This window comes from Panulirus ornatus, chromosome 42 (genome assembly GCF_036320965.1).
Source record: "Panulirus ornatus isolate Po-2019 chromosome 42, ASM3632096v1, whole genome shotgun sequence".
NCBI classification, from domain to species: domain Eukaryota; kingdom Metazoa; phylum Arthropoda; class Malacostraca; order Decapoda; family Palinuridae; genus Panulirus; species Panulirus ornatus.
In genome coordinates this window covers 11,547,440-11,572,724 of record NC_092265.1, presented here as the reverse complement: position 1 = coordinate 11,572,724, position 25,285 = coordinate 11,547,440, and the positions used below count along the sequence as shown (strand labels likewise).

Genomic DNA, 25,285 nt, shown 5'->3' with positions numbered 1-25,285 from the left:
TATTCCTGGTAAATTATATGGGAGGGTATTGATTGAGAGGGTGAAGGCATGTACAGAGCATCAGATTGGGGAAGAGCAGTGTGGTTTCAGAAGTGGTAGAGGATGTGTGGATCAGGTGTTTGCTTTGAAGAATGTATGTGAGAAATACTTAGAAAAGCAAATGGATTTGTATGTAGCATTTATGGATCTGGAGAAGGCATATGATAGAGTTGATAGAGATGCTCTGTGGAAGGTATTAAGAATATATGGTGTGGGAGGCAAGTTGTTAGAAGCAGTGAAAAGTTTTTATCGAGGATGTAAGGCATGTGTACGTTTAGGAAGAGAGGAGAGTGATTGGTTCTCAGTGAATGTAGGTTTGCGGTAGGGGTGTGTGATGTCTCCATTGTTTAATTTGTTTATGGATGGGGTTGTTAGGGAGGTGAATGCAAGAGTTTTGGAAAGAGGGGCAAGTATGAAGTCTGTTGTGGATGAAAGAGCTTGGGAAGTGAGTCAGTTGTTGTTCGCTGATGATACAGTGCTGGTGGCTGATTCATGTGAGAAACTGCAGAAGCTGGCGACTGAGTTTGGTAAAGTGTGTGAAAGAAGAAAGTTAAGAGTAAATGTGAATAAGAGCAAGGTTATTAGGTACAGTAGGGTTGAGGGTCAAGTCAATTGGGAGGTGAGTTTGAATGGAGAAAAACTGGAGGAAGTAAAGTTTTTTAGATATCTGTGAGTGTATCTGGCAGTGGATGGAACCATGGAAGCGGAAGTGAATCATAGGGTGGGGAAGGGGGCGAAAATCCTGGGAGCCTTGAAGAATGTGTGGAAGTCGAGAACATTATGTCAGAAAGCAAAAATGGGTATGTTTGAAGGAATAGTGGTTCCAACAATGTTGTATGGTTGCGAGGCGTGGGCTATGGATAGAGTTGTGCGCAGGAGGATGGATGTGCTGGAAATGAGATGTTTGAGGACAATGTGTGGTGTGAGGTGGTTTGATTGAGTAAGTAATGTAAGGGTAAGAGAGATGTGTGGAAATAAGAAGAGTGTGGTTGAGAGAGCATAAGAGGGTGTTTTGAAATGGTTTGGGCACATGGAGAGAATGAGTGAGGAAAGATTGACCAAAAGGATATATGTGTCGGAGGTCGAGGGAACGAGGAGAAGTGGGAGACCAAATTGTAGGTGGAAAGATGGAGTGAAAAAGATTTTGTGTGATTGGGGCCTGAACATGCTGGAGGGTGAAAGGAGGGCAAGGAATAGAGTGAATTGGATCGATGTGGTATACCGGGGTTGACGTGCTGTCAGTGGATTGAATCAGGGCATGTGAAGCGTCTGGGGTAAACCATGGAAAGCTGTGTAGGTATGTATATTTGCGTGTGTGGACGTATGTATATACATGTGTATGGGGGTGGGTTGGGCCATTTCTTTCGTCTGTTTCCTTGCGCTACCTCGCAAACGCGGGAGACAGCGGAAAAAAAAAAAACATGTAATGTATTAATCTGAAGTGTCAAAGTACAGATTGTTTTGAACATGGAAGACACCCTATTGAAGATGTGAGACATTTGACATATGCAGATGACTAGGAGTTTGCTTTGAAAAGTTACTGATGTAAATCCTCATCCTTTAAAATCTCTGTCATTTATTAAACAATGAATGGCTTTCTTTTCCCAAGGTGAAGATGACTCAGAGGTGTCTGGTGAGTGTGAGGCTCCACCCACATCTCGACCTAGGTTAACTGCCACTCCTGAAGCTAGTAACACTGCCAATCATATCAGTGACAACCACCAGTCATCTACAGACCTAACAGATGATACCCCAAAGGTGAATGGAATCAGCAACGGCTTCGAGAGTGACAGCAACGGCATCAATGATGTCAATGATGATGATGATGAAATGCCACCTGTACCACCCATGAAGGAGCTGAGCCCCGAGGAGCTGGCGGAGAAGATGAAGCTAGTTCACCGACTGCAGGTAGAGCTTCGCAATGAGGAGATGAAGCTGGTACTCCTCAAGAAGGTCAGGCAGTCCCAGGTGAGGCCTGCAGCCACAGCTAGTAGGGTTGATTTTGGGGGAGTCATCATCCAAGACTTTAGAACACAAGTCATAACAGGTTCACTCTGAGATTGGTGCCAGGCTCTCCATATGACTAGTTCAGCTTGCTGAGACTTTTATGATACTTCATCAAGGAGCTATTTCCTGCTAAAGGGAGTGTCAGCTGAATTGAAGTATTATCAAAGAAACACTGCTGATCGTGTCATGCATTGTGGGATGTTGGAAAGTCACATTATATCAATTTTCCTCCCAGCTGCTTCATTCTGTTGTTTTGAATGGCAGTTCAAGTGAGGAATAATTGATGTATTGTTTATTAACTGCACGGCTATACAGGTTGAGCAAGAGACCAATCTTAGATTCAAACAGAATTAAGTTTAAAATATGACCAATTTCATGCTTGATAAGATGCCTAGAACATTAGGTATTTAAGGGAGTCACCCATTTTGTTGAGGCGCAGGTCACATAGGAAGCTGCTAGACTTGATTATGGTTCTTGTAGCCAGATAACTTAAGCAGTTAGTCAAAGTGTAAGGTTGAGAGTGGAATGGGGGTCCCCTGTTTGATATGAATGCAACTTTCTTGGTACTAACTTTAGACATTTTTCATTTTTCAAAATTTGGAGCACATCTGGTGTTAGCCAAAGATCTTACCCTCTGTACTTGGGTCTTTTAAGTTTTCTTGGTGTATGTAGACTCATTAACTTTAGTGTTTTATTACCCTCTGTTATCTTTAGTTACAATTTTTTTTTAATAGAATGTAGTAGTTACGGATAGCATACACAGCACCCCTTCCCACTTGACTCTTCAGCTGAATTTTGTTAAAAGATTTAGTTTGATATAATAAGTGCATGGAAGATCAGTGTGCATGTTTGCCTTAAACCTTAGCATGCATGTAAATGGATGAATAAGCATACTTACTTATACTTCTAACTTGCAAACTGTCTTCTGTTACATGATTGTCGGTGTTGCAGATGATGAAGGAGAATGTGAGTGCTACTGCCAATGATACCAAGACAGCATTGAAGAAGCTTCCATCTAATACAACAGCCACTAAGCTGCCACCTTCTCAACCTCCTCCTCTCATTAAACCTGATTTGGGTGCCAAGGTGAGGCAGCTTCTGTTGTTGAATGAGGCAGTCTTGAGTACATCCCTTTTATGTTACCTCTGTTTTTCTTTGTTATATTTAATTAAATATGCTAAAAAGTGCAAGCTGAAAGTAAGAAGACCTGGAGGAATTGGAGTGCTTTTGGTACCTAGGACAGGTCTGGGCAGTGAATGGAACCTGTCAATCTATCTGTATCTCTGATGCCCATTCCCTGCGTGAACTCCCTCAAGGAGATAGCCACAGCAATAGTCTCCATAACTAGTAAACTCCAGTGCTGCTTCTTATCCTTTAGTGCCACACTCATAATAGGCCAGAGGGAGAGGGCAAGTGTATTGCAGTGCTTGCAGAAGCTCCTGCCTAATGTTCCTACTGACTACATCAACATAATGCTTCTGCATAATGTTCCTACCTACTACTTCTAGGAACAATAGATAGTATTTGTAGGTAGGTAGGTTGGAACTGTGGGAAGAAATGAGTAGCAAGAGAGAAGAGGAGTCTAAAGTTTTGGGCCCATAAATACGAGTTTTTAAGGGTGAAAATGGACATGCATGAAGGTTAAGTCGCCTGGATATAGTAATGTGTTTGTAAGAAAAGATCATTGTTAGTATGGGTAAAGATTGGCATAGATGAAGATTAAGTTGCAATAGTTTACAGTAATTTTTGTGTGTAAGGAAAGATCATTGTTTATATGGGCAAAGTTGAGCTTGTATGAAGGCAAAATAGGCCAGGGCACATTAATGTGTGTTAGTAAGAAAAGATCGTTATTAGTAAGAGCAAAGATTATTATGCATGAAGGTGTAGTAAGTAACCCAAACAATGTTGTATAAATGCTGGTCTTGGATCTTGAATGCAAAGGAAAGGTATTAATTTGGATGGACCAAAGACAAAATGTTAGACTATGTGGGATAAGGTAGGTTGATGGTTGTGTATGAAGTGACATTATTATATAGAGATATGATTTTTTTTTTTTTTTTAAACTATTCGCCATTTCCTGCGTTAGCAAGGTAGCATTAAGAACAGAGGACTGGGCCTTTGAGGGAATACCCTCACCTGGCCCAATTCTCTGTTCCTTCTTTTGGAAAATTAAAAAAAAAAAAAAAACGAGAGGGGAGGATTACCAGCCCCCCGCTCCCTCCCCTTTTAGTCGCCTTCTACGACACGCAGGGAATACGTGGGAAGTATTCTTAATCCCCTATCCCCAGGGATAATAGAGATATGATACAAGTATTTTTTTAATGGAGGAAGCTGACCAGGGTGTACTAAAATGACATAGGCACTTGTATAGGATAAGTGAAGATTGAGTGACGAGTAGGAGTTATGCATCAGAAGTGGAAGGAATGATGGGGAGAAAGAGAGAAAAGAGATGGAAGTATGGGGTCATATAGTGCCTGAACATTCAGGTCAAGAGGTATGATGTGGATAGAAATGCTTAGAGTGGTGTTGAGTATGAAGCTTGATATGCTCTCAATAGGTTGAACTATGGCTAATGAAGCAGTCAGGATATACTGTGGAATAGAATGTTAGGCTTTTCTGTGGGCAGTAGACTTTGCTCCTGAGTGTGTCTGAGTGTGTGCAAATGATTTTTTTTTCTGTAAAGTAGGATAGCACAGTGATCTTTTTATGTAATCATCTTGTTTAAGTTTGAAGTTTGGCCTGCCTTGGTTATATTACATTTTTGATGCCACTTATCCTCAGTTGTGTTTATACAAGTTACTCCAAGCCCCTTGAGTATTATGGAAGTAATTCTGTAAGCAAATTATTCCATTTTTTGTATAATTTTGAGAACAGATTTCCCATTTTCTCTCCTAGGGTGGTATTGATTAAGAAGTTCCCAGATTTGTAAGTTGTATGATATCAGTATCTTAATTGACAAAGCTCCATCTTTCTCTGTCGTCTTCTTTCATCACTCAAAAAATGATTACTTTCACATTCCTATCCATGGACTTCGCCTGCTTATGATTGTGCTGAAATTGAAATCACTTTGAGCAAGGTAGTGTCATTGTCTTTTAATGAAAGAAAGTGCCTCACCAACAAATACGATGATGATCTCATTCGTAAGGAGTTGTTCATTTCCCTGATACGGGAAGTAGCGTAGCCTTGAAATGGCCGGAGCCCCTTCACAGAAATGGGTCGTGGAGATATACAGTATAATGATATCAGTCCAGTTCTTGAAAGTTTTGCTTCTCTTGCCTAATTTTTTCCTTCTATGGTCCTTTTGTCACTTGAATTCCATCGACCTGCATGTAGATCATAAGAATAATATAAGTTTTTTGTCTTGAGGCCTTTATCAGAATTATATGACCTATGTAAGGCCTTTGTCATGAGGCATCCAGTTGCATTCTTTCTCTAGATAGTTTTTCTATAGAGGTATATGACGCTACAACAGCAGAGATTTCTTTATGAAATTACAAAGGGTTTAATTTGTTACAGAATTGTTAACATTTCCAGGTATTTGGGTATTCTCCTAACAGGAGACAATTGTAGATTTGGTAGGGTACCTCAGATTTGCCATTTCTTTACTTTATCATAGTAGGTTTAAATTATATGAAGTGATTGTTTGAGTGAATTCCAGTACGTGTGTTACTGGAATCTGCCTGCATGTGGTCATGTTGTGAGTGAGAAGCTTTTGTGATGAGGCTGCAGTATTGTCAGTGGACAAAAAAAAAGTACTGTTTGGTCAAAGAACCTCTTTCAGTAAAGAAGTTAGTCAAAACCTTTGCTTTTGATTGGAGCACAACCTTGAAGTGAAGGAACCATAAAAGAGGTTTCGTGGGGTTATATGATTAAATTTATTATTTCCGGTACTTCTTTTTTTGGAAAGGATATTCAAGTGTAGCAAGGTTAGGATCTTTGATAGTTCAAAGGTTATTGTAAAAGGATCTGTTTCCTCTGACATCTGTCCTTCCCAGCCCTCATGCCCATTTCTTGACTAGATATCTTTGTGATCAACTTTGTTCGTAATTTACGTTGACAATGTTTTGAAAAGTATTTTGGTGATTGTAGCTGAGCATAGATAAAAAGAAGTAGTGATAGATAATTTTGGTAGCATAGTTGGAAATAGGAATACCTAGATCTGAGTACCTACAGTGAGAATTTGCTTTGAAAAAAAGAAAGAAAAAAAACTGTTGTATATAGTGCTCGTTGTACACCTTGCTTGATGGATAACACTATGTTTCTCCCCATACAGTTAGAATGAAGATGTGAGAAGGTCTGGTGTGAATAAATCACTAGAAAAGAATATGGATGAAAGTCTTTGAAGATGGTCAGGTCATGTAAAATTTATGGTTAAAGATAAGTTGGTCAAAAAGATATGTAATTGTAAAATTGAAAGTGGAAAGAGTTATTTTTTTTTTATTTTGCTTTGTCGCTGTCTCCCGCGTTTGCGAGGTAGCGCAAGGAAACAGACGAAAGAAATGGCACAACCCACCCCCATACACAATGTACACACACACACACACACACCCACACATGCAAATATACATACCTATACATCTCAATGTACACATATATATACACACACAGACACATACATATATACCCATGCACACAGTTCACACTATCTGCCCCTATTCATTTCCATCGCCACCTTGCCATACATGGAATACCATCCCCCTCCCCCCTCATGTGTGCGAGGTAGCACTAGGAAAAGACAACAAAGGCCCCATTCGTTCACACTCAGTCTCCAGCTGTCACGCAATAATGCCCGAAACCACAGCTCCCTTTCCACATCCAGGCCCCACACAACTTTCCATGGTTTACCCCAGACGCTTCACATGCCCTGATTCAATCCACCGACAGCACGTCAACCCCGGCATACTACATCGATCCAATTCACTCTATTCCTTGCCTGCCTTTCACCCTCCTGCATGTTCAGGCCCCGATCACACAAAATCTTTTTCACTCCATCTTTCCACCTCCAATTTGGTCTCCCACTTCTCGTTCCCTCCACCTCCGACACATATATCCTCTTGGTCAATCTTTCCTCACTCATTCTCTCCATGTGCCCAAACCATTTCTAAACACCCTCTTCTGCTCTCTCAACCACGCTCTCTTTATTTCCACACATCTCTCTTACCCTTACATTACTTACTCGATCAAACCACCTCACACCACACATTGTCCTCAAACATCTCATTTCCAGCACATCCACCCTCCTGCGCACAACTCTATCCATAGCCCACGCCTCGCAACCATACAACATTGTTGGAACCACTATTCCTTCAAACATACCCATTTTTGCTTTCCGAGATAATGTTCTCGACTTCCACACATTCTTCAAGGCTCCCAGGATTTTCGCCCCCTCCCCCATCCTATGATTCACTTCCGCTTCCATGGTTCCATCCGCTGCCAGATAAACTCCCAGATATCTAAAACACTTTACTTCCTCCAGTTTTTCTCCATTCAAACTTACCTCCCAATTGACTTGACTCTCAACCCTACTGTACCTAATAACCTTGCTCTTATTCACATTTACTCTTAAGAGGAAAGTTAGAAATGGAAGAGATGGATAGATGTAGTGAGAGAATTTGGGAAAGCTAGGGATTTTTCTTGTGAAAATGATAGTGAAGGTATTGGGAATTAGATGCAGTGGAAGCTTTTTATGTATGTAGTTGGTATGACTGGAGATGCTGGTCTAGCTTGACAAGTGAATTTAGTGTGTGAAATGAATAATGGAGAAGCACTTTTATAAGTTTGGAGTTCGTTTTATTTTGATTAATTTGTTACAGATGAAGAATATGTGAGTGATTTTTGAAGGCTGTATTCCTGATCCCACTCATTAGATTTGGAATGGATCAGTGATGATAGTAGATAGATCAGTGATTATATGGCCTGCCATTTTTCTCTCTGTTTCTACTAAACCTTATGGGTAGATAGATCAGTGATTATATGGCCTGCTATTTTTCTCTCTGTTTCTACTAAAGCTTATGGTGTACCAGTTTTCATATTACATCTAGAACAGACTTTTGGTTAGGGACTTAGCATTAGTAATCAAATGGCACTGCCATTCACCCACATGTTTCTGCTAAGTCTGTGCTAGAATTATCTTTTCATGTTACAGAATTGGCCATTGGTTTGTACCTAAGGTCAGTTGCCAGTACCATATGTTGGTATATGAGCTGCCATTAATGTTTTTTTTAACATAGTCTGTAAGATGTGTTACTTTGAGAGGAGGGCTTACCTTATGATCTAAGGCATCATTAGAAACTTAAGCATTGAGTGATTATTGAGGTCAGGAAACATAGTTTAATATGCTTTTCTTAAAAATATTAATTCAGATTTTCTTTTGTTTTCACTTCAGGCCTCATCTTCAGCCATACCAGCACACATTAAGGCTTCACGAGAATATAAACAGCAGGTAAAAAATATGACATTTGCAGCGTGCGCAGAAGCTCTGTCTCCAAGTGCACTACAAGCCCAAAAGCATCTACTGGCCAGAGGTACGAGTGTTGATAAATTACCTTTTATAAATTTTTATGTCATATATGCTAGCAGTCTTAACTATTTTTCAGTATGTATTTCTGAATAAAGGGGCCATAATTTTGATGTTTCAATATGGTACTAAGTCAAATCATGCCCTATTAATTACATAGAAGCAGCACATGAAGCTAGATGTAATTGAATGGTGAATGTTTTGGAGTTAGAATGAGAGAAAATAATTTGGAATGGAAGAAGGATAAGTGTAAGGAACTGTGAGAAGACAGCAGCAATAGAAAAAGGGGAATTAAATGAATGTAAATGAATGGTTGCTGTAAAACCCACTTTTGAAATTAGTATCTTTGCACAGTGAAGAAAAAACAGAAGATTGTGTTTTTAATACTGATACAGTAAGAAATATGTTTTCCCACTGTACAGGCAAGGAAAGCTAGGGCTAACTTTGATAGGCAAATGTATCTTTAAGCATATATTCCTGGATAGGGGGAGGGTGATGCTGAAGGCTTATCTGTTCCTGGTAATATGGAGAGTAGAACTTAAGAGAGTGGCCCAGATCCAGAGGGTACATGTGATATCTGATTTTCAACATCCATAGGGTTTTGATGACATAGTAGATCGGTCAGTATATACAAACTGCATCCATTAAGACAAGATACAGAGATTGTGTGCATGGTAATTTTCAGCTTTTCTTTTTTCAAACATAATCACCATTTCCTGCATTAGTGAGTTAGCATCAAGAACAGATGACTGAGCCTTAGAGGGGAAAATCCTCCCTTGACCCCCTTTTCTGTTCCTTCTTGTGGAAAAATAGAACGAGGGGAAAATTTCAATCCTCGTGCTCCCACCCCATTTAGTTGCCTTCTACAGCACCCAGGGAATATGTGGATGGTACTCTTTCTCCCCTATCCCTATTGTTTATGCTTTCAGGCACAAAAAGGAAGGGAACTACTTTTTATATTATTTATCAATATGTCATGTATACACATAAGTGTGAGTGAAGAATATGCATTGACTTGGGAATATATGTGATGTTATTGGCTACTTTTTCTGACTTTCATGCATGGAACTTTTGTAGTAGTAGAAATGTTATTGGTCATATGAGATGTTCTGAAGCTGTAATGTAATTGTCAAGTTAACTCTTTCATGGGCTTCACTCTTCAACAACTTATACGTACTTACAGATCCCCCATCCCCCAGCAAACATGACATCGACAAAACACACTATAATGACTTGACAGGCACTCAACAGCTGCCCTCCAACCCAGTCTTAACCTCATATCCATCAGGTATATGTGCATACATTTTTCTCTGGGATTGGGAGAAAGAATACTGTCCACACAACCCTTGAATGTTGTAGAATGGGACTGCAAGGAGTGGGAGCAAAGGACTGGAAATCCTCCTCTCTTAAATTATTTAACTTAAGATGGAACCAAGTAAAGATTTTTACCTCTAAGGCTAAGTTGTCTGTTTGTGATGCAGCCTTGCTCATGCAGGAAATAGGAACATGTGCAAAAGAAAATATGAATTAGGTTTTTATTATGAGGAAGGCATGGTTACAAGTAGGAGAGAAGTTAAGTGGTTTCAGTGAAAGTTGGTCTGGGGCAGGGGTGAGTGAAGTTGCTATGGCTGTTTAACCTGTTTATGAATAGTGTGTAGATGGGAAAGTGTAACTCATTTCTGCCGAGGGAATGTTTTTTTCAGATTGATATATGTCTGATGTTGAAGTTTAAGACTGCATTTAAAGGGCAATATCTTACTGCTTTTGGGTCATTTCACTGTTTATGTATTTTGTCACTGTTGATACTGTTGGTTTGCTGGGGGCGGGTGATATTTGAGGAGAGAGTGCTTAAGTATGAGACAGGGTTAGGCATTTTATTTTTGCCTGGTGGGTTGGAAGTAAGTTAGGGAGTAGTTTGGGTGGGAGGGGTCTAGTGCTGTTGCAAAGAATTAAGTGTTTATTATCTTGAGGTTGGATTGTATTGGGAAGAAATTGATTTCATTGTGTGTGTGCTGGGTATTTGCTTGGTAGTCACTGATTGTTCTTAGTGCTCTCTTTGGTGTGTTTTGTAATAAACTGTTCACTCACAGATATAGGGCATTTTCTGGAAAAGGCTAGAGGCTTTAGATTTGCACACCTTGAAAGAAAGAGTGAGGGATGACTATCACTATCTTTTAAGTTTTTGAAACTGATCAATGACAGACAGTGAACAGTTGTTCAAGATATGTCGGGATGTAAATGATATAGATGATCTAAAGAAGCAATTTTATAGAATAAGAGTGATAGGTTGGAACAAAATTAAATGACATGAGTAATGTAGACTATATTTAAGTTTAGGAAGTTGTAAGGTAGAGAATGTTTAGGAGATGGGACTCTACGAGTGTAGAACTCACTCCCTTTTAACAAATAGTTAATTTCAAAAAGGTAATTACAATCACAAAATTTGATTGTCTTTCATGTATATAGAATAGGAAATGTTTAGCAAGGTGTTCATATCTTAAGTCCAAAACTAGAATGTGCTTCTCAGGTTTGGTCACTGCACCTGCTGAAGTGCAAACAAAGAGCTAATATTGAATGTCGATAGAGGGGCACCAAATATGGTCTAGAATTAAGGGAAAGGCTTAAGGCATAAAGTTTGCCCACTCTCCTTTTTAAGCAGATCAATGTAGACAGATGACAGTTCTGTGAGAGATGTAGTTATACATAAAATTAAGCAAGCAACTTAGTAAAAAAGATTTAGAGAAGTACTTTTGGGCATGAGAAGAAAGATCATGAGAGGCAAGTGTTTTGGGAGCAGCTGAATGAGTGTGTTAGCGGTTTTGATGCACGAGACCGGGTTATAGTGATGGGTGATTTGAATGCAAAGGTGAGTAATGTGGCAGTTGAGGGAATAATTGGTATGCATGGGGTGTTCAGTGTTGTAAATGGAAATGGTGAAGAGCTTGTAGATTTATGTGCTGAAAAAGGACTGATGATTGGGAATACCTGGTTTAAAAAGCGAGATATACATAAGTATACTTATGTAAGTAGGAGAGATGGCCAGAGAGCATTATTGGATTACGTGTTAATTGACAGGCGTGCGAAAGAGAGACTTTTGGATGTTAATGTGCTGAGAGGTGCAACTGGAGGGATGTCTGATCATTATCTTGTGGAGGCTAAGGTGAAGATTAGTATGGGTTTTCAGAAAAGAGGAGTGAATGTTGGGGTGAAGAAGGTGGTGAGAGTAAGTGAGCTTGGGAAGGAGACCTGTGTGGGGAAGTACCAGGAGAGACTGTGTACAGAATGGAAAAAGGTGAGAACAATGGAAGTAAGGGGAGTGGGGGAGGAATGGGATGTATTTAGGGAATCAGTGATGGATTGCGCAAAAGATGCTTGTGGCATGAGAAGAGTGGGAGGTGGGCTGTTTAGAAAGGGTAGTGAGTGGTGGGATGAAGAAGTAAGAGTATTAGTGAAAGAGAAGAGAGAGGCATTTGGACGATTTTTGCAGGGAAAAAATGCAATTGAGTGGGAGAAGTATAAAAGAAAGAGACAGGAGGTCAAGAGAAAGGTGCAAGAGGTGAAAAAAAGGGCAAATGAGAGTTGGGGTAAGAGACTATCAGTAAATTTTAGGGAGAATAAAAAGATGTTCTGGAAGGAGGTAAATAGGGTGCGTAAGACAAGGGAGCAAATGGGAACTTCAGTGAAGGGCGTAAATGGGGAGGTGATAACAAGTAGTGGTGATGTGAGAAGGAGATGGAATGAGTATTTTGAAGGTTTGTTGAATGTGTCTGATGACAGAGTGGCAGATATAGGGTGTTTTGGTCGAGGTGGTGTGCAAAGTGAGAGGGTTAGGGAAAATGATTTGGTAAACAGAGAAGAGGTAGTAAAAGCTTTGCGGAAGATGAAAGCCGGCAAGGCAGCAGGTTTGGATGGTATTGCAGTGGAATTTATTAAAAAAGGGGGTGACTGTATTGTTGACTGGTTGGTAAGGTTATTTAATGTATGTATGACTCATGGTGAGGTGCCTGAGGATTGGCGGAATGCGTGCATAGTGCCATTGTACAAAGGCAAAGGGGATAAGAGTGAGTGCTCAAATTACAGAGGTATAAGTTTGTTGAGTATTCCTGGTAAATTATATGGGAGGGTATTGATTGAGAGGGTGAAGGCATGTACAGAGCATCAGATTGGGGAAGAGCAGTGCGGTTTCAGAAGTGGTAGAGGATGTGTGGATCAGGTGTTTGCTTTGAAGAATGTATGTGAGAAATACTTAGAAAAGCAAATGGATTTGTATGTAGCATTTATGGATCTGGAGAAGGCATATGATAGAGTTGATAGAGATGCTCTGTGGAAGGTATTAAGAATATATGGTGTGGGAGGCAAGTTGTTAGAAGCAGTGAAAAGTTTTTATCGAGGATGTAAGGCATGTGTACGTGTAGGAAGAGAGGAAAGTGATTGGTTCTCAGTGAATGTAGGTTTGCGGCAGGGGTGTGTGATGTCTCCATGGTTGTTTAATTTGTTTATGGATGGGGTTGTTAGGGAGGTAAATGCAAGAGTCCTGGAAAGAGGGGCAAGTATGAAGTCTGTTGGGGATGAGAGAACTTGGGAAGTGAGTCAGTTGTTGTTCGCTGATGATACAGCGCTGGTGGCTGATTCATGTGAGAAACTGCAGAAGCTGGTGACTGAGTTTGGTAAAGTTTGTGGAAGAAGAAAGTTAAGAGTAAATGTGAATAAGAGCAAGGTTATTAGGTACAGTAGGGTTGAGGGTCAAGTCAATTGGGAGGTGAGTTTGAATGGAGAAAAACTGGAGGAAGTGAAGTGTTTTAGATATCTGGGAGTGGATCTGTCAGCGGATGGAACCATGGAAGCGGAAGTGGATCATAGGGTGGGGGAGGGGGCGAAAATTTTGGGAGCCTTGAAAAATGTGTGGAAGTCGAGAACATTATCTCGGAAAGCAAAAATGGGTATGTTTGAAGGAATAGTGGTTCCAACAATGTTGTATGGTTGCGAGGCGTGGGCTATGGATAGAGTTGTGCGCAGGAGGATGGATGTGCTGGAAATGAGATGTTTGAGGACAATGTGTGGTGTGAGGTGGTTTGATCGAGTAAGTAACGTAAGGGTAAGAGAGATGTGTGGAAATAAAAAGAGCGTGGTTGAGAGAGCAGAAGAGGGTGTTTTGAAATGGTTTGGGCACATGGAGAGAATGAGTGAGGAAAGATTGACCAAGAGGATATATGTGTCGGAGGTGGAGGGAACGAGGAGAAGAGGGAGACCAAATTGGAGGTGGAAAGATGGAGTGAAAAAGATTTTGTGTGATCGGGGCCTGAACATGCAGGAGGGTGAAAGGAGGGCAAGGAATAGAGTGAATTGGAGCGATGTGGTATACAGGGGTTGACGTGCTGTCAGTGGAGTGAATCAAGGCATGTGAAGCGTCTGGGGTAACCCATGGAAAGCTGTGTAGGTATGTATATTTGCGTGTGTGGACGTGTGTATGTACATGTGTATGGGGGGGGGTTGGGCCATTTCTTTCGTCTGTTTCCTTGCGCTACCTCGCAAACGCGGGAGACAGCGACAAAGTATAAAAAAAAAAAAAAAAAAAAAAAAACTTTTCAGTATAAGAGTGGTGAATGAATAGAATATTAAGAATGAGGATGTAGTTAATGCAGATAGCATACATAAGTTTGATAAGTTGTATGATAGAGAATGTTTGCATGAATGTAAAGCTCCCTTACCTTACAGTAGAAACAGGTGATTACAAATGTGCACACATGCACTTGCATTCTGTTCATATCCTAGATGAAGTCAGAACTAGTATATGCTTCTCAGGTTGAGTCACTGCACCTAAAGAAGTACAGAGAACAAATATAGATCCAGTAAAGGGCTAACTTACTTGGGAGGCTAGTATCCTTAAATTTGCCCACCTTATCTGTAGGTGTAAGAAATATGAATTGGTTTATCTATTTATCCCTTTCACTTTGGGTGACACCATGTTTTAACTGATTTTTTCAATGCATTCCAGATGTGCAAAAAAGAACTTAAATATTGGTGTTCATGTTGTTTTTTGGTACTGACCGTGTGTTGCCATACAGAACATAGGTTATTTTTCCTTCATGATGATGCAGAAGAGAGAAGTATGGCAGTAACATGTTGATTCAGAAGCAGGGGAAAATCCAGATTATTTCATAGATTTATGAGATATCATTTATACAGAATAGATTTTTATATAAACTGATATTTTGTAATGCAAAGTCTCGTATGCTAGTGTAATAGATGTGAGAAAAAATTGGGTGTTTCATGTGTTTAGCAGTGCTTACTGACTTCCACACCAGCTGACTGCATGCTTGCTATTTTAATGTAGTGGTACAAACTGTTGCATCCAAGTGATTTATGTATTTTTAAGTAGTAAGTACTCCATTCTTTACATTAAACATTTTTTTTTTTTTTTTTTTTTTTTATAGAAATTTGCAGCTCAGGAGATCGGTGCTGGGTATTAAAACTACCACAGTGGGAATTAAATTATACTTATAATCATAACAATAAAACCAGTATTGGGTTTTTGCATTGGTACCTTCTCATTTAACTTTTGACATTCTCCAGGTACTACACTTACCAGTACTGGTGGAGGCAATGGTTCAAGTAATAGCAATAGTAGTAGCAGCAGCAAATCCAGCAACGGTGGTAATGGTGGTAGTTCCAGCAATTTGTTAACTGGATTACCACCCAATCTAAATCTTCCTTTCACCTTGTCCCGTGAAGTGGAGATCATACGCAAGGATTCTCCAGCATTATCTTCATCCCCTGGACCAGGGCCATTGGACTCCCCTTCCCAGGTGTCCATCTCCAAGGTGCGGACGTCTACCCCTCACTCCACACATCCCTCAGCCAATCGTGCCCTCATAAAGGTTCGCACATCATCCTCATGCTGCTGCTCAGCCAGGCCTGCTCCTGCTGTTCCTCACTTTAGTTGTAATTGTGTTTTGCAGATTTTCTTTCTGTTTTAGGGAATTTATTCCAGTTAGTGAAAATACTTCGTTATGTGATACTTTCACTAACAAATGTCAAGATGAACCCTAAATGCAGAATGTTTATTGCAACTTCTACTTCTCATGTTTGGTTGACCTAGAATAATGTTTTGTGTAAATCTTTGGCTGATTTCTATTTATTATTATATCCACAAGTTTCTTCTTTTGGCAGCTGTAGCAGATGTCATACAATTTGTCATGTACACCTTAAGCCCTCAAATGTGGGTAGTGCTTAAAGAATTTTTCCTGGGGTTTCAATTGCTGGCTCTTCCCACACCTTTAGGTTTTAAATGCACCACAGTAGATACTGAAACATTGGTTTGATTTTACATATTGGTTTGGTTGTAATGTATATTGAATGAAGAAGTCTTTCCCTAAGAATATGCAGCAAAGAATGGATAAGCAAATATACAAAAGGGAAGAAAGAACAAAGAGATAAACGGAATGGAATCAGATAATAAAACTGGGGAAAACTTAACCATCTGATGTCAGTTTTCTCAGTTCTATTAGTTGTTTTCTTCCTTTGCATTTTAGTGTATTTCAACTTTCACCTATGTTGTTTTAGCTCACGTAGCTGAATATATGTCTTTGGTAATGTCTTTTGTAGCTGTTTGATTGTCCATTCATTGATATAAAGAAGATAATTTTCCATCTGATTATGCACATGCTTATTGTATATATTATGGTGAATCACAACTGGAGCAATTTTTTCTTTGTCAGCTTGGAAATTTTTCTTGTTTAATTAAGAGGGATGTTGCAAGAAAAGATTCAGAAGGTTTCTCAGGGTCACTACTGTTGCATAGTGAACTGCATTCTGGGCTAGAGGCCTCATTATATGTTGATGTTAAAAGCTAGGTAGGTGTACACAGTACTCCTGCTGTTAAGAGGTTGTCAGTGCTCTGTACAGTTCTTTATTTATTGTACTTGCTTGTGTTGGTGTTTGAGTTTTGTCATTTTTGTTTCTGGTATGTAGATGTTGGTAATATAAACCTTTTTTCCTGTTGGATATTGTTATTGGGTAACTAATCAGACAGAAGTCCTATCATGAAAACAGAATTGATTTGCTAAATGTCTCACACCTGGATAGGTATTGCACATAGAATCAGGTGCTGAACAAAACAAACTAGCAGTGATTCCAGTAACATCAGTACCACCTTCACAGTGGACTTAAAAGTCTCTGATTCACTAACTGCTGTAATGACTTAGTCAGGATGTCACTTTGAATTTGTCATTTTCAGTTCTTGCACCTCTGTAATATGACAGTGCAACTATCAGTAGGATGTTTTCAAGTAATCCATAATCATTTTGTTGTGATTATAGAACTTGTTAACAGATGATTTCTTGTCACATATCTTCACTGCAAGCCTTAATAAGTAATGCTAAGCAGAAGTCATTGAATTTGGTTGCTTAGTTCAGTTGAATTGGGATGTTGCTTAAATATGTAATTATTCATTTCAGCAGTATCCAAAATATGATAAGAATGTGGATGAAATTGATATAACAGCTTCAAGAGTTTGAAGGGTTGGCAGGTGGGATGTCCCACGGATTTATTTACAGTTTACACGTCTCTGTTGATAAGGAAGCACTCTGTTCAACTAAACCACTTAACTGCATGATTCAGTTGTCTTTATACTTCTTTTTAACTTTTACGTAGGGATAGTTGAAGAGTGCCTTTGAGATATGCTAAGTAGAGTGGACAAATTGAGGAATGCTGTCAATTACTTATGCTCTCAAGTTTCATCCTGGGCATCAAAAGTTGATAAGCTTGCTTATCCATTGATGAGAAATATTATAGTTTGATGAAGTCCTTTATATGTTGGAGGCATTTTGACCATAACACTTGACATTGGTACCAGTTTGAAGTTCTAAGAGATATCGTGTTAAAGCCAGCACAGAGTTGATTTTTCTTCATTTTGCACTTGGTTTACCAGTCACTAGTATTACCTACCTGGATTAGGAATTGCTCCATATTTGCTGAGTTGGAAAGCAAAGCATTTAAAAGGAAAGTTGCAATTAACTTGTTTAAGTTGTTTTGTGGGTTTACACTATGGGCCTTTCATAGTGCATAAACTCTCATTTTTAACTGGTTTGTTTATTTTATTTTCATGGTATTCCATAGTGAATGGTATATAATTGATATTTTTAGAGACTGGTTTGCCTTTTTTGTTCCGTGATTTTGTGCGTTACAAAATTGTCCTACATAGGATGATGGGCATCTCTATCTTCCCATTCAAACATTTTTGCCAGATCCATAAATATCAAATAGATACATGGGCAACTGTATCTTCCCTAGCTTATGCTTTTGCCTGATAAATAAATTTCAAATACAGATCCCATCTCTTTCTCCTGAATATTAATGATTTTTATAAGTTTGATGTATATTTTAAGTTCCATGTTTCCCATGTAAGAAAGGTAGTGTCAGGAATAAATGAAGAAATAGCCTCATTCACTTGCATCCATGTAAAGTGTCATGTAAAGTGAATAGAAACCACAGTCCCATATGTACAACCAAGCACCCCCAATCTTTTCATGGTTTCCCCTAACTTCTTTGTATGCTGTGATTCAGTTGACAGTATGTTGCCCCCAGTTTACTACATCGCATCAGTTTCTTAATCCGGTGCACACCTTACTTCCTCCTCTATGACCAGGCCTTTATTACTCACAACCTTTTCCTCGCCATCCTTTCATCTCCAGTTTGGTCTCCCCCCACCTCCTTGACCCCTTCATTTCTGACACATATACCCTCTTTGTCAACTTATCCTCACTCATCCTTTCTATTTGTCCAAGCTATTTCAATACGCCCTCTTCAGCTCGCTCATGCATACTCTCAGTATTTCTCTTACAATCTCATTTCTTTTTCAATCTACCCTCCTTACACAACATATTGTCCTTAGCATTTTATTTTCAAGACGTTCATCCTCAGCATTTTGTCATGTAGGGCCAGTGCTTGCATCCATACAAGACTGACAGGACTACTTTGCCATCAAACATACCCATCTTTACTCTCATAGAAAGTGATCACTTTCTACTGATTCCTCAATGCATTCAGGACCTTTGCCTCCTTACCTACCCTATGGCTTTTTTCAGCTCTTATGTTTCCATTTTTTGCCATGTCCATATCAAGGTATCTGAAACACTACACTTCATCAAAGTTTTCTCCATTCCTTCTCCCACTCTATGGAATGTCTCTCTCCACTGCTGAACATAGTAACCTTTCTTTTATTCACATTTACTCTCAACTTTCTCCTTTTACATACTTTCCTAAAGTAAGAAACCAGCTTCTGTAGTTTTTTCTGTCAAGTCTGATATCAGCACTGTGTCATCAACAAACAATAACTGACACTCCTCCTGGGCCCTTGCTTGAGACAGACTACAGACCTGTCCCTCTCCAAAATCCTTGCATTAACCTCCCTTACCATCCCATCCATAAACAAATTGAGCATCCATGGGGACATTACACACCCCTACTGCAGACTCACCTTCACTTGAAACCACTTGCTTCCGTCCCTTTTTTTTTTTCACATATGCACTCACTTTTCTCTTTTAGCCAATACCAAATCTGCTAACCCTATACTTGTCTAAAAACCCTCTTTTCTTACTCAGTCTTATTCTCTCTCCATGCTGTTAACAAAATCACCTATCCAACATAACTGACTAGGTACACTCGGCAAACTTGCACTACTGGTATTTGAGCAGAATTGCCTCCCCTGTCTTTGAACAATTGGCACTTTACATGCACTTTGTCAGTCCTCATACATCTCACAGTGATTCATACGTACATTGAAAATCCTAGCTAACCAGTCAATAACGTGGTCATCCCATTAAGAAATTCAGCTGCAGCCCCAACTACTTTAGCTACATTGCAGTAGCTTCACTCTCCCACTTTCCACGACTGTAACTTTGCCAATCTCTGTGCCCAAAACAACCCGACATTTCCCATTGGGTCATTAAACACATTCAACAGTCCTTCAAAATACTCACTTTATCTCATCACCTCATCTCTGCCTTTGAGTACTTCCTTATTTTTTCCCCTTCACTAAAACTTCAGTTTGTCCCTTTTTTTTTTATTCTTTTTATTCATGTCCCTCCAAAATATATTCATATTAATGTTTATATGAATCTTTATTGCCAGGTCATTTAGTGTTACTCTGTGAGAGGTAATATCATAAAAGAGTACTTTGAATAGAATGATTTTGTAATGTACATGCAGAAGTCATGGTTGCATTCTACCAGTTATGCAAGCTGTCAACTTCTTTCCAAGATTTCTGATATTTTCTTCAGTTGTATGGGTACAGATTATAATGTATGGATTACTAGATATAGGGATGCCCTACTCCTTTGATGAAGGTAATGTGTGTTTAAAGAAGGGAATCTTTCCCTGGACAAGTGATATTGCTTTTCGTTTCGTAATAAACAGACTTTAGAATAAGGGAAGAATCATGTTCATCGTACTTTTTTCTCTTGATTATGGAGAAACTACAGCTTAGCTAAGTGCAGTCCATGGATGTTTTCCCCTTTACTAATGTGCTGATACTTTGATGTTATCTGTATTGCCTTTGAATCTTTTAATTGGTATGGGAAATGGATTTTGATCTGGATTTTTGAGAGAGATTTAAAAGAACTGTACACTGCTTGTCTATATTCTTGGATGGAGCCTTGTTAGGTAATCAGTGAATCAGAGGACTTGAGATAGGTATGGTGTCACAACAAGAGTTTGAGTAAGTACTTCTTTGTTTTGTAATAGCTGTTAGTAATTGGATGTGTCTGCAGCAGCCATTTGTTAGTTTACATGTTCTTCAAAATGGGTTGGATTACTATGTGACTGGTAGCCCAGCCATTTTTTTGTCCAGCATGTAGTGCAAAGCTCAGTCCCTTATGCACACATCTGTGTAGACACGGTAGGTCTTTTACGTGAAATGAACAAATTAAAAAAGTTCAGGTTAATGATTTTATCTTTGATGGTATGTTGGACACTTTATTAGATGGAAATGGTCAGCAATTGATATGTTTGGGTAAAATTCTGCTTACTAAACCTGGCTTTAAGTGCAAGAAAAGGTGTACATGATGTATATAGATGAATAGATGCTTTTCTCAATTTTGACATTATCCATATAAGTATTTTTCAAAAGTATGTTTTTAGTTTCATATTTCATTTCTTTTTAGTTCTGATCACATCTTCAGCATACCAAAGACTTGTTGGGTTAACGCTGGTCCTATTTGTAACTCCTTAGCTGCAGTTCATATGGAACAGAATGGGTTGACTTAAATCTCATCTGTGGAAACCACTAGTAGTTGAGATGTACTTATTTCTATATGGATTAAGAGCATGTGTCATATATAAAGATGTATGGCTGCCATGATATTATTTTGCAAGTGAATTGAAAACGGTTTATTGTTTGTTGTAATTAGCTGTAATGTAACTGTAACTGGACCTCAACATGCAGGAGTTTATGATGCTGGTGAAAAGTAACCTTTGGCGTGGTTGTATCATCGTTAATGGACAAAAAGGAGTGCATTTACTTTGAGGAACTTCTCTCCCCAAAGTTGTACATTATTTGAATTTTACTGGGTATATTAAAGCTTTGGATATGCAGAAGCCCTATAAATGGGATCCTTTGGTTATTTGATGAACCATTTCCTTTAAGAAAGAAATTATGATGCAAAAATCATAGATTTTTTATATAGATCGAAGATGTATATAGAAGAGAAAAATATATCGGAAATGTATGTAGAAAGCAAAAGCAACACAAGATATTTTGTTTTTTATATGGGATCCTTCGGTTATTTGATTAACCATTTCCTTTAAGAAAGAAATTATGATGCAAAAATCGTAGATTTTTTATATAGATCGAAAATGTATATAGAAGGAAAAAATATATCGAAAATGTATGTAGAAAGCAAAAGCAACACAAGATATTTTGTTTTAGATATTGATATCCAGTTTATAAAAACAAATACAGAATAATTTAAAAAATAGACAATTTAACAGTTAGATTTACACTGTAGAAGATGGTAGAAATAAGGAAAAAAATAAGACAGCTTGTTGAGGAAATGCATAAACCTATTATTTCATTACTGTTGATAGGGTACCTGTTACTGCATCCATTGTCCCATGATGATGCCATCAGCCTTTGCTTTTAACATACATTCATGTTCCTACAGCTATCATGTCAACAAGGTCATTATTGTATTAACGAAACTTTAGAAATACTGCTACATATCCTTGTATGTGTAATTACAGTTTTATTACCACCAAAAGCAAATGGTTGGGCAGATGCATAAAGAGGTAAAAGTATCTTTACTTTAGTCTAACCAGTAACATCAGTTGAACTCTCTGAATTGGAGCTAGCAGAATCTTGAAGTATTACCTTTATCGTATGTATGTAAAGTCAACACTGGCATTCATCATTGCTTGGCCTGCTGAAAGTGAAAAAATAATTGAAATGAACGAGAGACACTTTGCTTTGATTTTGTCTGCTGGACCTCCAAGTTTGAGCTGTTTTCTCATTAGATTAGGTATACAATAAAGTTTAAAGGCAAGGGAAATGGAGATGGATGTACATGGTAAATTGTATGGGAAAGTGGTGAATGTGAGGGTGATGGTATGTACATAGCATCAGAACATGGAGAAACAATGTGGTTTTATGTGTGGTGAAGGATGTGTGGATCAGGGGTTTACTTTGAAGTATGTGTGTGAGAAATATGCAGAGAAACTGAAGGATTTGTTTGTTGCATTTATGGATCAGGAGAAAGCTTATGATAAGGTTGGTAAAGATTTGTTGTGAAAGGTGTTACGATTGTATGACACGGGAGGAAAGCTATTAAAAGCTGTGAGGATTTCTTTACAAGGAAGTAAGGTGTGTGTGAGTAGGTAGAGGGGAGGGTAAGTGGTTCCATTTGAAGGTAGGTCTACAACAGGGATGTATCAAGTTGCCTTAGCTGTTTATTCAGTTTATTGATAGGGGGTGTTGGAAGTGAATTCGAGAATCTTGGGGGAAGGGTTAGGTCTTCAGTCAAGCTGAGGTGGGGCTGCTTGGGAGGTGAGTCAGTTACTGTTTGCTAGTGGTAGATTTTAGTGAGAAACTGCAGAAATTGTTCCTGGGTTTGGGTATGAGGATGAAAGGCGTAAGTCTAGAGTAAATGTAAATAAAGCAATGTTTTTAGTTTAGTAGTGAAAAGAGACTTTTTCATTGGGATGTGAGTTTGAATGTTGAAGACTTGGAGGAAGTAAAGAGTTTTGGATACCAGGGAGTGGACATGGCAGCAGATAGAACCATGGGAGCTGAAGTGTCATAGGGTAAGGGGGGCAAAGGTCCAAGGAGTATCGATGCATTCGTAGAGAGAGAATGCTGTATCTGGGAGGATGAAGGTGGGCATGTTTGAAGGGATAGTACTTCTAACAGCTTTGTGTATATGTGATGCATGGGCTTTATGGAAGTGGGTGTACATGTTGGAAATGGAATGTTTGAGGACAGTGAGAAGGGTTGAAATCATAGGATAAGAGAGAGTTGTGGTAACAAGAAGAGTGGTTGAGAGAGCAAATGAGGATGTGCAGAAATGGTTTGGACATATGGAGAGACTTTGTGAGGAGAGATTGGAAAAAGGGATACATGTGTCAGAAATAAAGGGGACAAGGAGAAGCAGGAGACTGAATTAGAGATGTGAGGATGAATTGGAAAAGGTTTTGAGTGACCATGGTTTGAACTTGTTGGAATGAGTAAGTTGTGTATGGGATACAGTGAATTGGAGTGATGTGGTGTATAGGGGGTGAAGTGTTGTAATTAGACTGAAGTAGAGTGCGTGAAGTGGACAGGAAAAACCTCAGAAGGGATTTTAGGGCCTGTTTGTAGAAAGGGGGCTCTGATTTTGGTGTATTACGCAGAACAGCAAGAGCAGAAGGAGAATTTGTGGGAATGTTTGAAAGAGTGTAAGAAAGTGAGTCCCAGAATGATTTAGGTAAAAGTGAAAGTGGATTGCAGGAAGTGGGTAATTATTAGTGCTTATACACCTGGAAATGAGAGGCGAGTCTTTTGGGAGGCCTGAGTTATGTATGGGATACAGTGAATTGGAGTGATATGGTGTCCAGGGGGTGAAGTGTTGTAATTAGACTGAATCACAGTGTGTGAAGTGGACAGGGGAATCCACAGAAAGGATTTTAGGTCCTGGTTGTAGAAAGGGGGTTATGATTTTGGTGTATTATGCATAACAGTAAGAGCGGAGGGAGAATTTGTGGGAATGTTTGAAAGAGTGTAAGAAAGTGAGTCCCAGAATGATTTAGGTAAGAGTGAAAGTGGATTGCAGGAAGTGGGTTATTATTAGTGCTTATACAACTGGAAATACAATACAGTCACCCCCTTTTTTAATAAATTCCACTGCAATACCATCCAAACCTGCTGCCTTGCCGGCTTTCATCTTCCGCAAAGCTTTTACTACCTCTTCTCTGTTTACCAAATCATTTTCCCTAACCCTCTCACTTTGCACACCACCTCGACCCAAACACCCTATATCTGCTACTCTGTCATCAGACACATTCAACAAACCTTCAAAATACTCATTCCATCTCCCTCTCACATCACCACTACTTGTTATCACCTCCCCATTTACGCCCTTCACTGAAGTTCCGATTTGCTCCCTTGTCTTACGCACCCTATTTACCTCCTTCCAGAACATCTTTTTATTCTCCCTAAAATTTACTGATAGTCTCTCACCCCAACTCTCATTTGCCCTTTTTTTCACCTCTTGCACCTTTCTCTTGACCTCCTGTCTCTTTCTTTTATACTTCTCCCACTCAATTGCATTTTTTCCCTGCAAAAATCGTCCAAATGCCTCTCTCTTCTCTTTCACTAATACTCTTACTTCTTCATCCCACCACTCACTACCCTTTCTAAACAGCCCACCTCCCACTCTTCTCATGCCACAAGCATCTTTTGCGCAATCCATCACTGATTCCCTAAATACATCCCATTCCTCCCCCACTCCCCTTACTTCCATTGTTCTCACCTTTTTCCATTCTGTACACAGTCTCTCCTGATACTTCTTCACACAGGTCTCCTTCCCAAGCTCACTTACTCTCACCACCTTCTTCACCCCAACATTCACTCTTCTTTTCTGAAAACCCATACTAATCTTCACCTTAGCCTCCACAAGATAATGATCAGACATCCCTCCAGTTGCACCTCTCAGCACATTGACATCCAAAAGTCTCTCTTTCGCACGCCTGTCAATTAACACGTAATCCAATAACGCTCTCTGGCCATCTCTCCTACTTACATAAGTATACTTATGTATATCTCGCTTTTTAAACCAGGTATTCCCAATCATCAGTCCTTTTTCAGCACATAAATCTACAAGCTCTTCACCATTTCCATTTACAACACTGAACACCCCATGCATACCAATTATTCCCTCAACTGCCGCATTACTCACCTTTGCATTCAAATCACCCATCACTATAACCCGGTCTCGTGCATCAAAACCGCTAACACACTCATTTAGCTGCTCCCAAAACACTTGCCTCTCATGATCTTTCTTCTCATGCCCAGGTGCATATGCACCAATAATCACCCACCTCTCTCCATCAACTTTCAATTTTACCCATATTAATCGAGAATTTACTTTCTTACATTCTATCACATACTACCACAACTCCCACAACCTTGTTGGTAAGGTTATTTAATGTATGTATGACTCATGGTGAGGTGCCTGAGGATTGGCGGAATGCGTG

The 25,285-nt window shown here is 39.3% G+C and overlaps 1 protein-coding gene across 27 annotated transcripts in view; it reads left to right on the top strand.

The window, feature by feature from the left end:
- LOC139761900 (uncharacterized) overlaps positions 1-25,285 on the top strand; it is a 130,261-nt gene that overhangs the window by 40,773 nt on the left and 64,203 nt on the right. For 18 of the 27 annotated variants that reach the window (XM_071686487.1, XM_071686489.1, XM_071686496.1 and 15 more), the window contains 5 exons: positions 1,649-2,007; positions 2,998-3,132; positions 8,432-8,570; positions 9,747-9,851; positions 15,137-15,441. In XM_071686487.1, coding sequence (XP_071542588.1) covers positions 1,649-2,007; positions 2,998-3,132; positions 8,432-8,570; positions 9,747-9,851; positions 15,137-15,441 — 1,043 coding nt within the window. The remainder of the gene's footprint in view (positions 1-1,648; positions 2,008-2,997; positions 3,133-8,431; positions 8,571-9,746; positions 9,852-15,136; positions 15,442-25,285) is intronic. The other 9 variants (XM_071686509.1, XM_071686510.1, XM_071686508.1 and 6 more) reach the window with 6 other exon arrangements.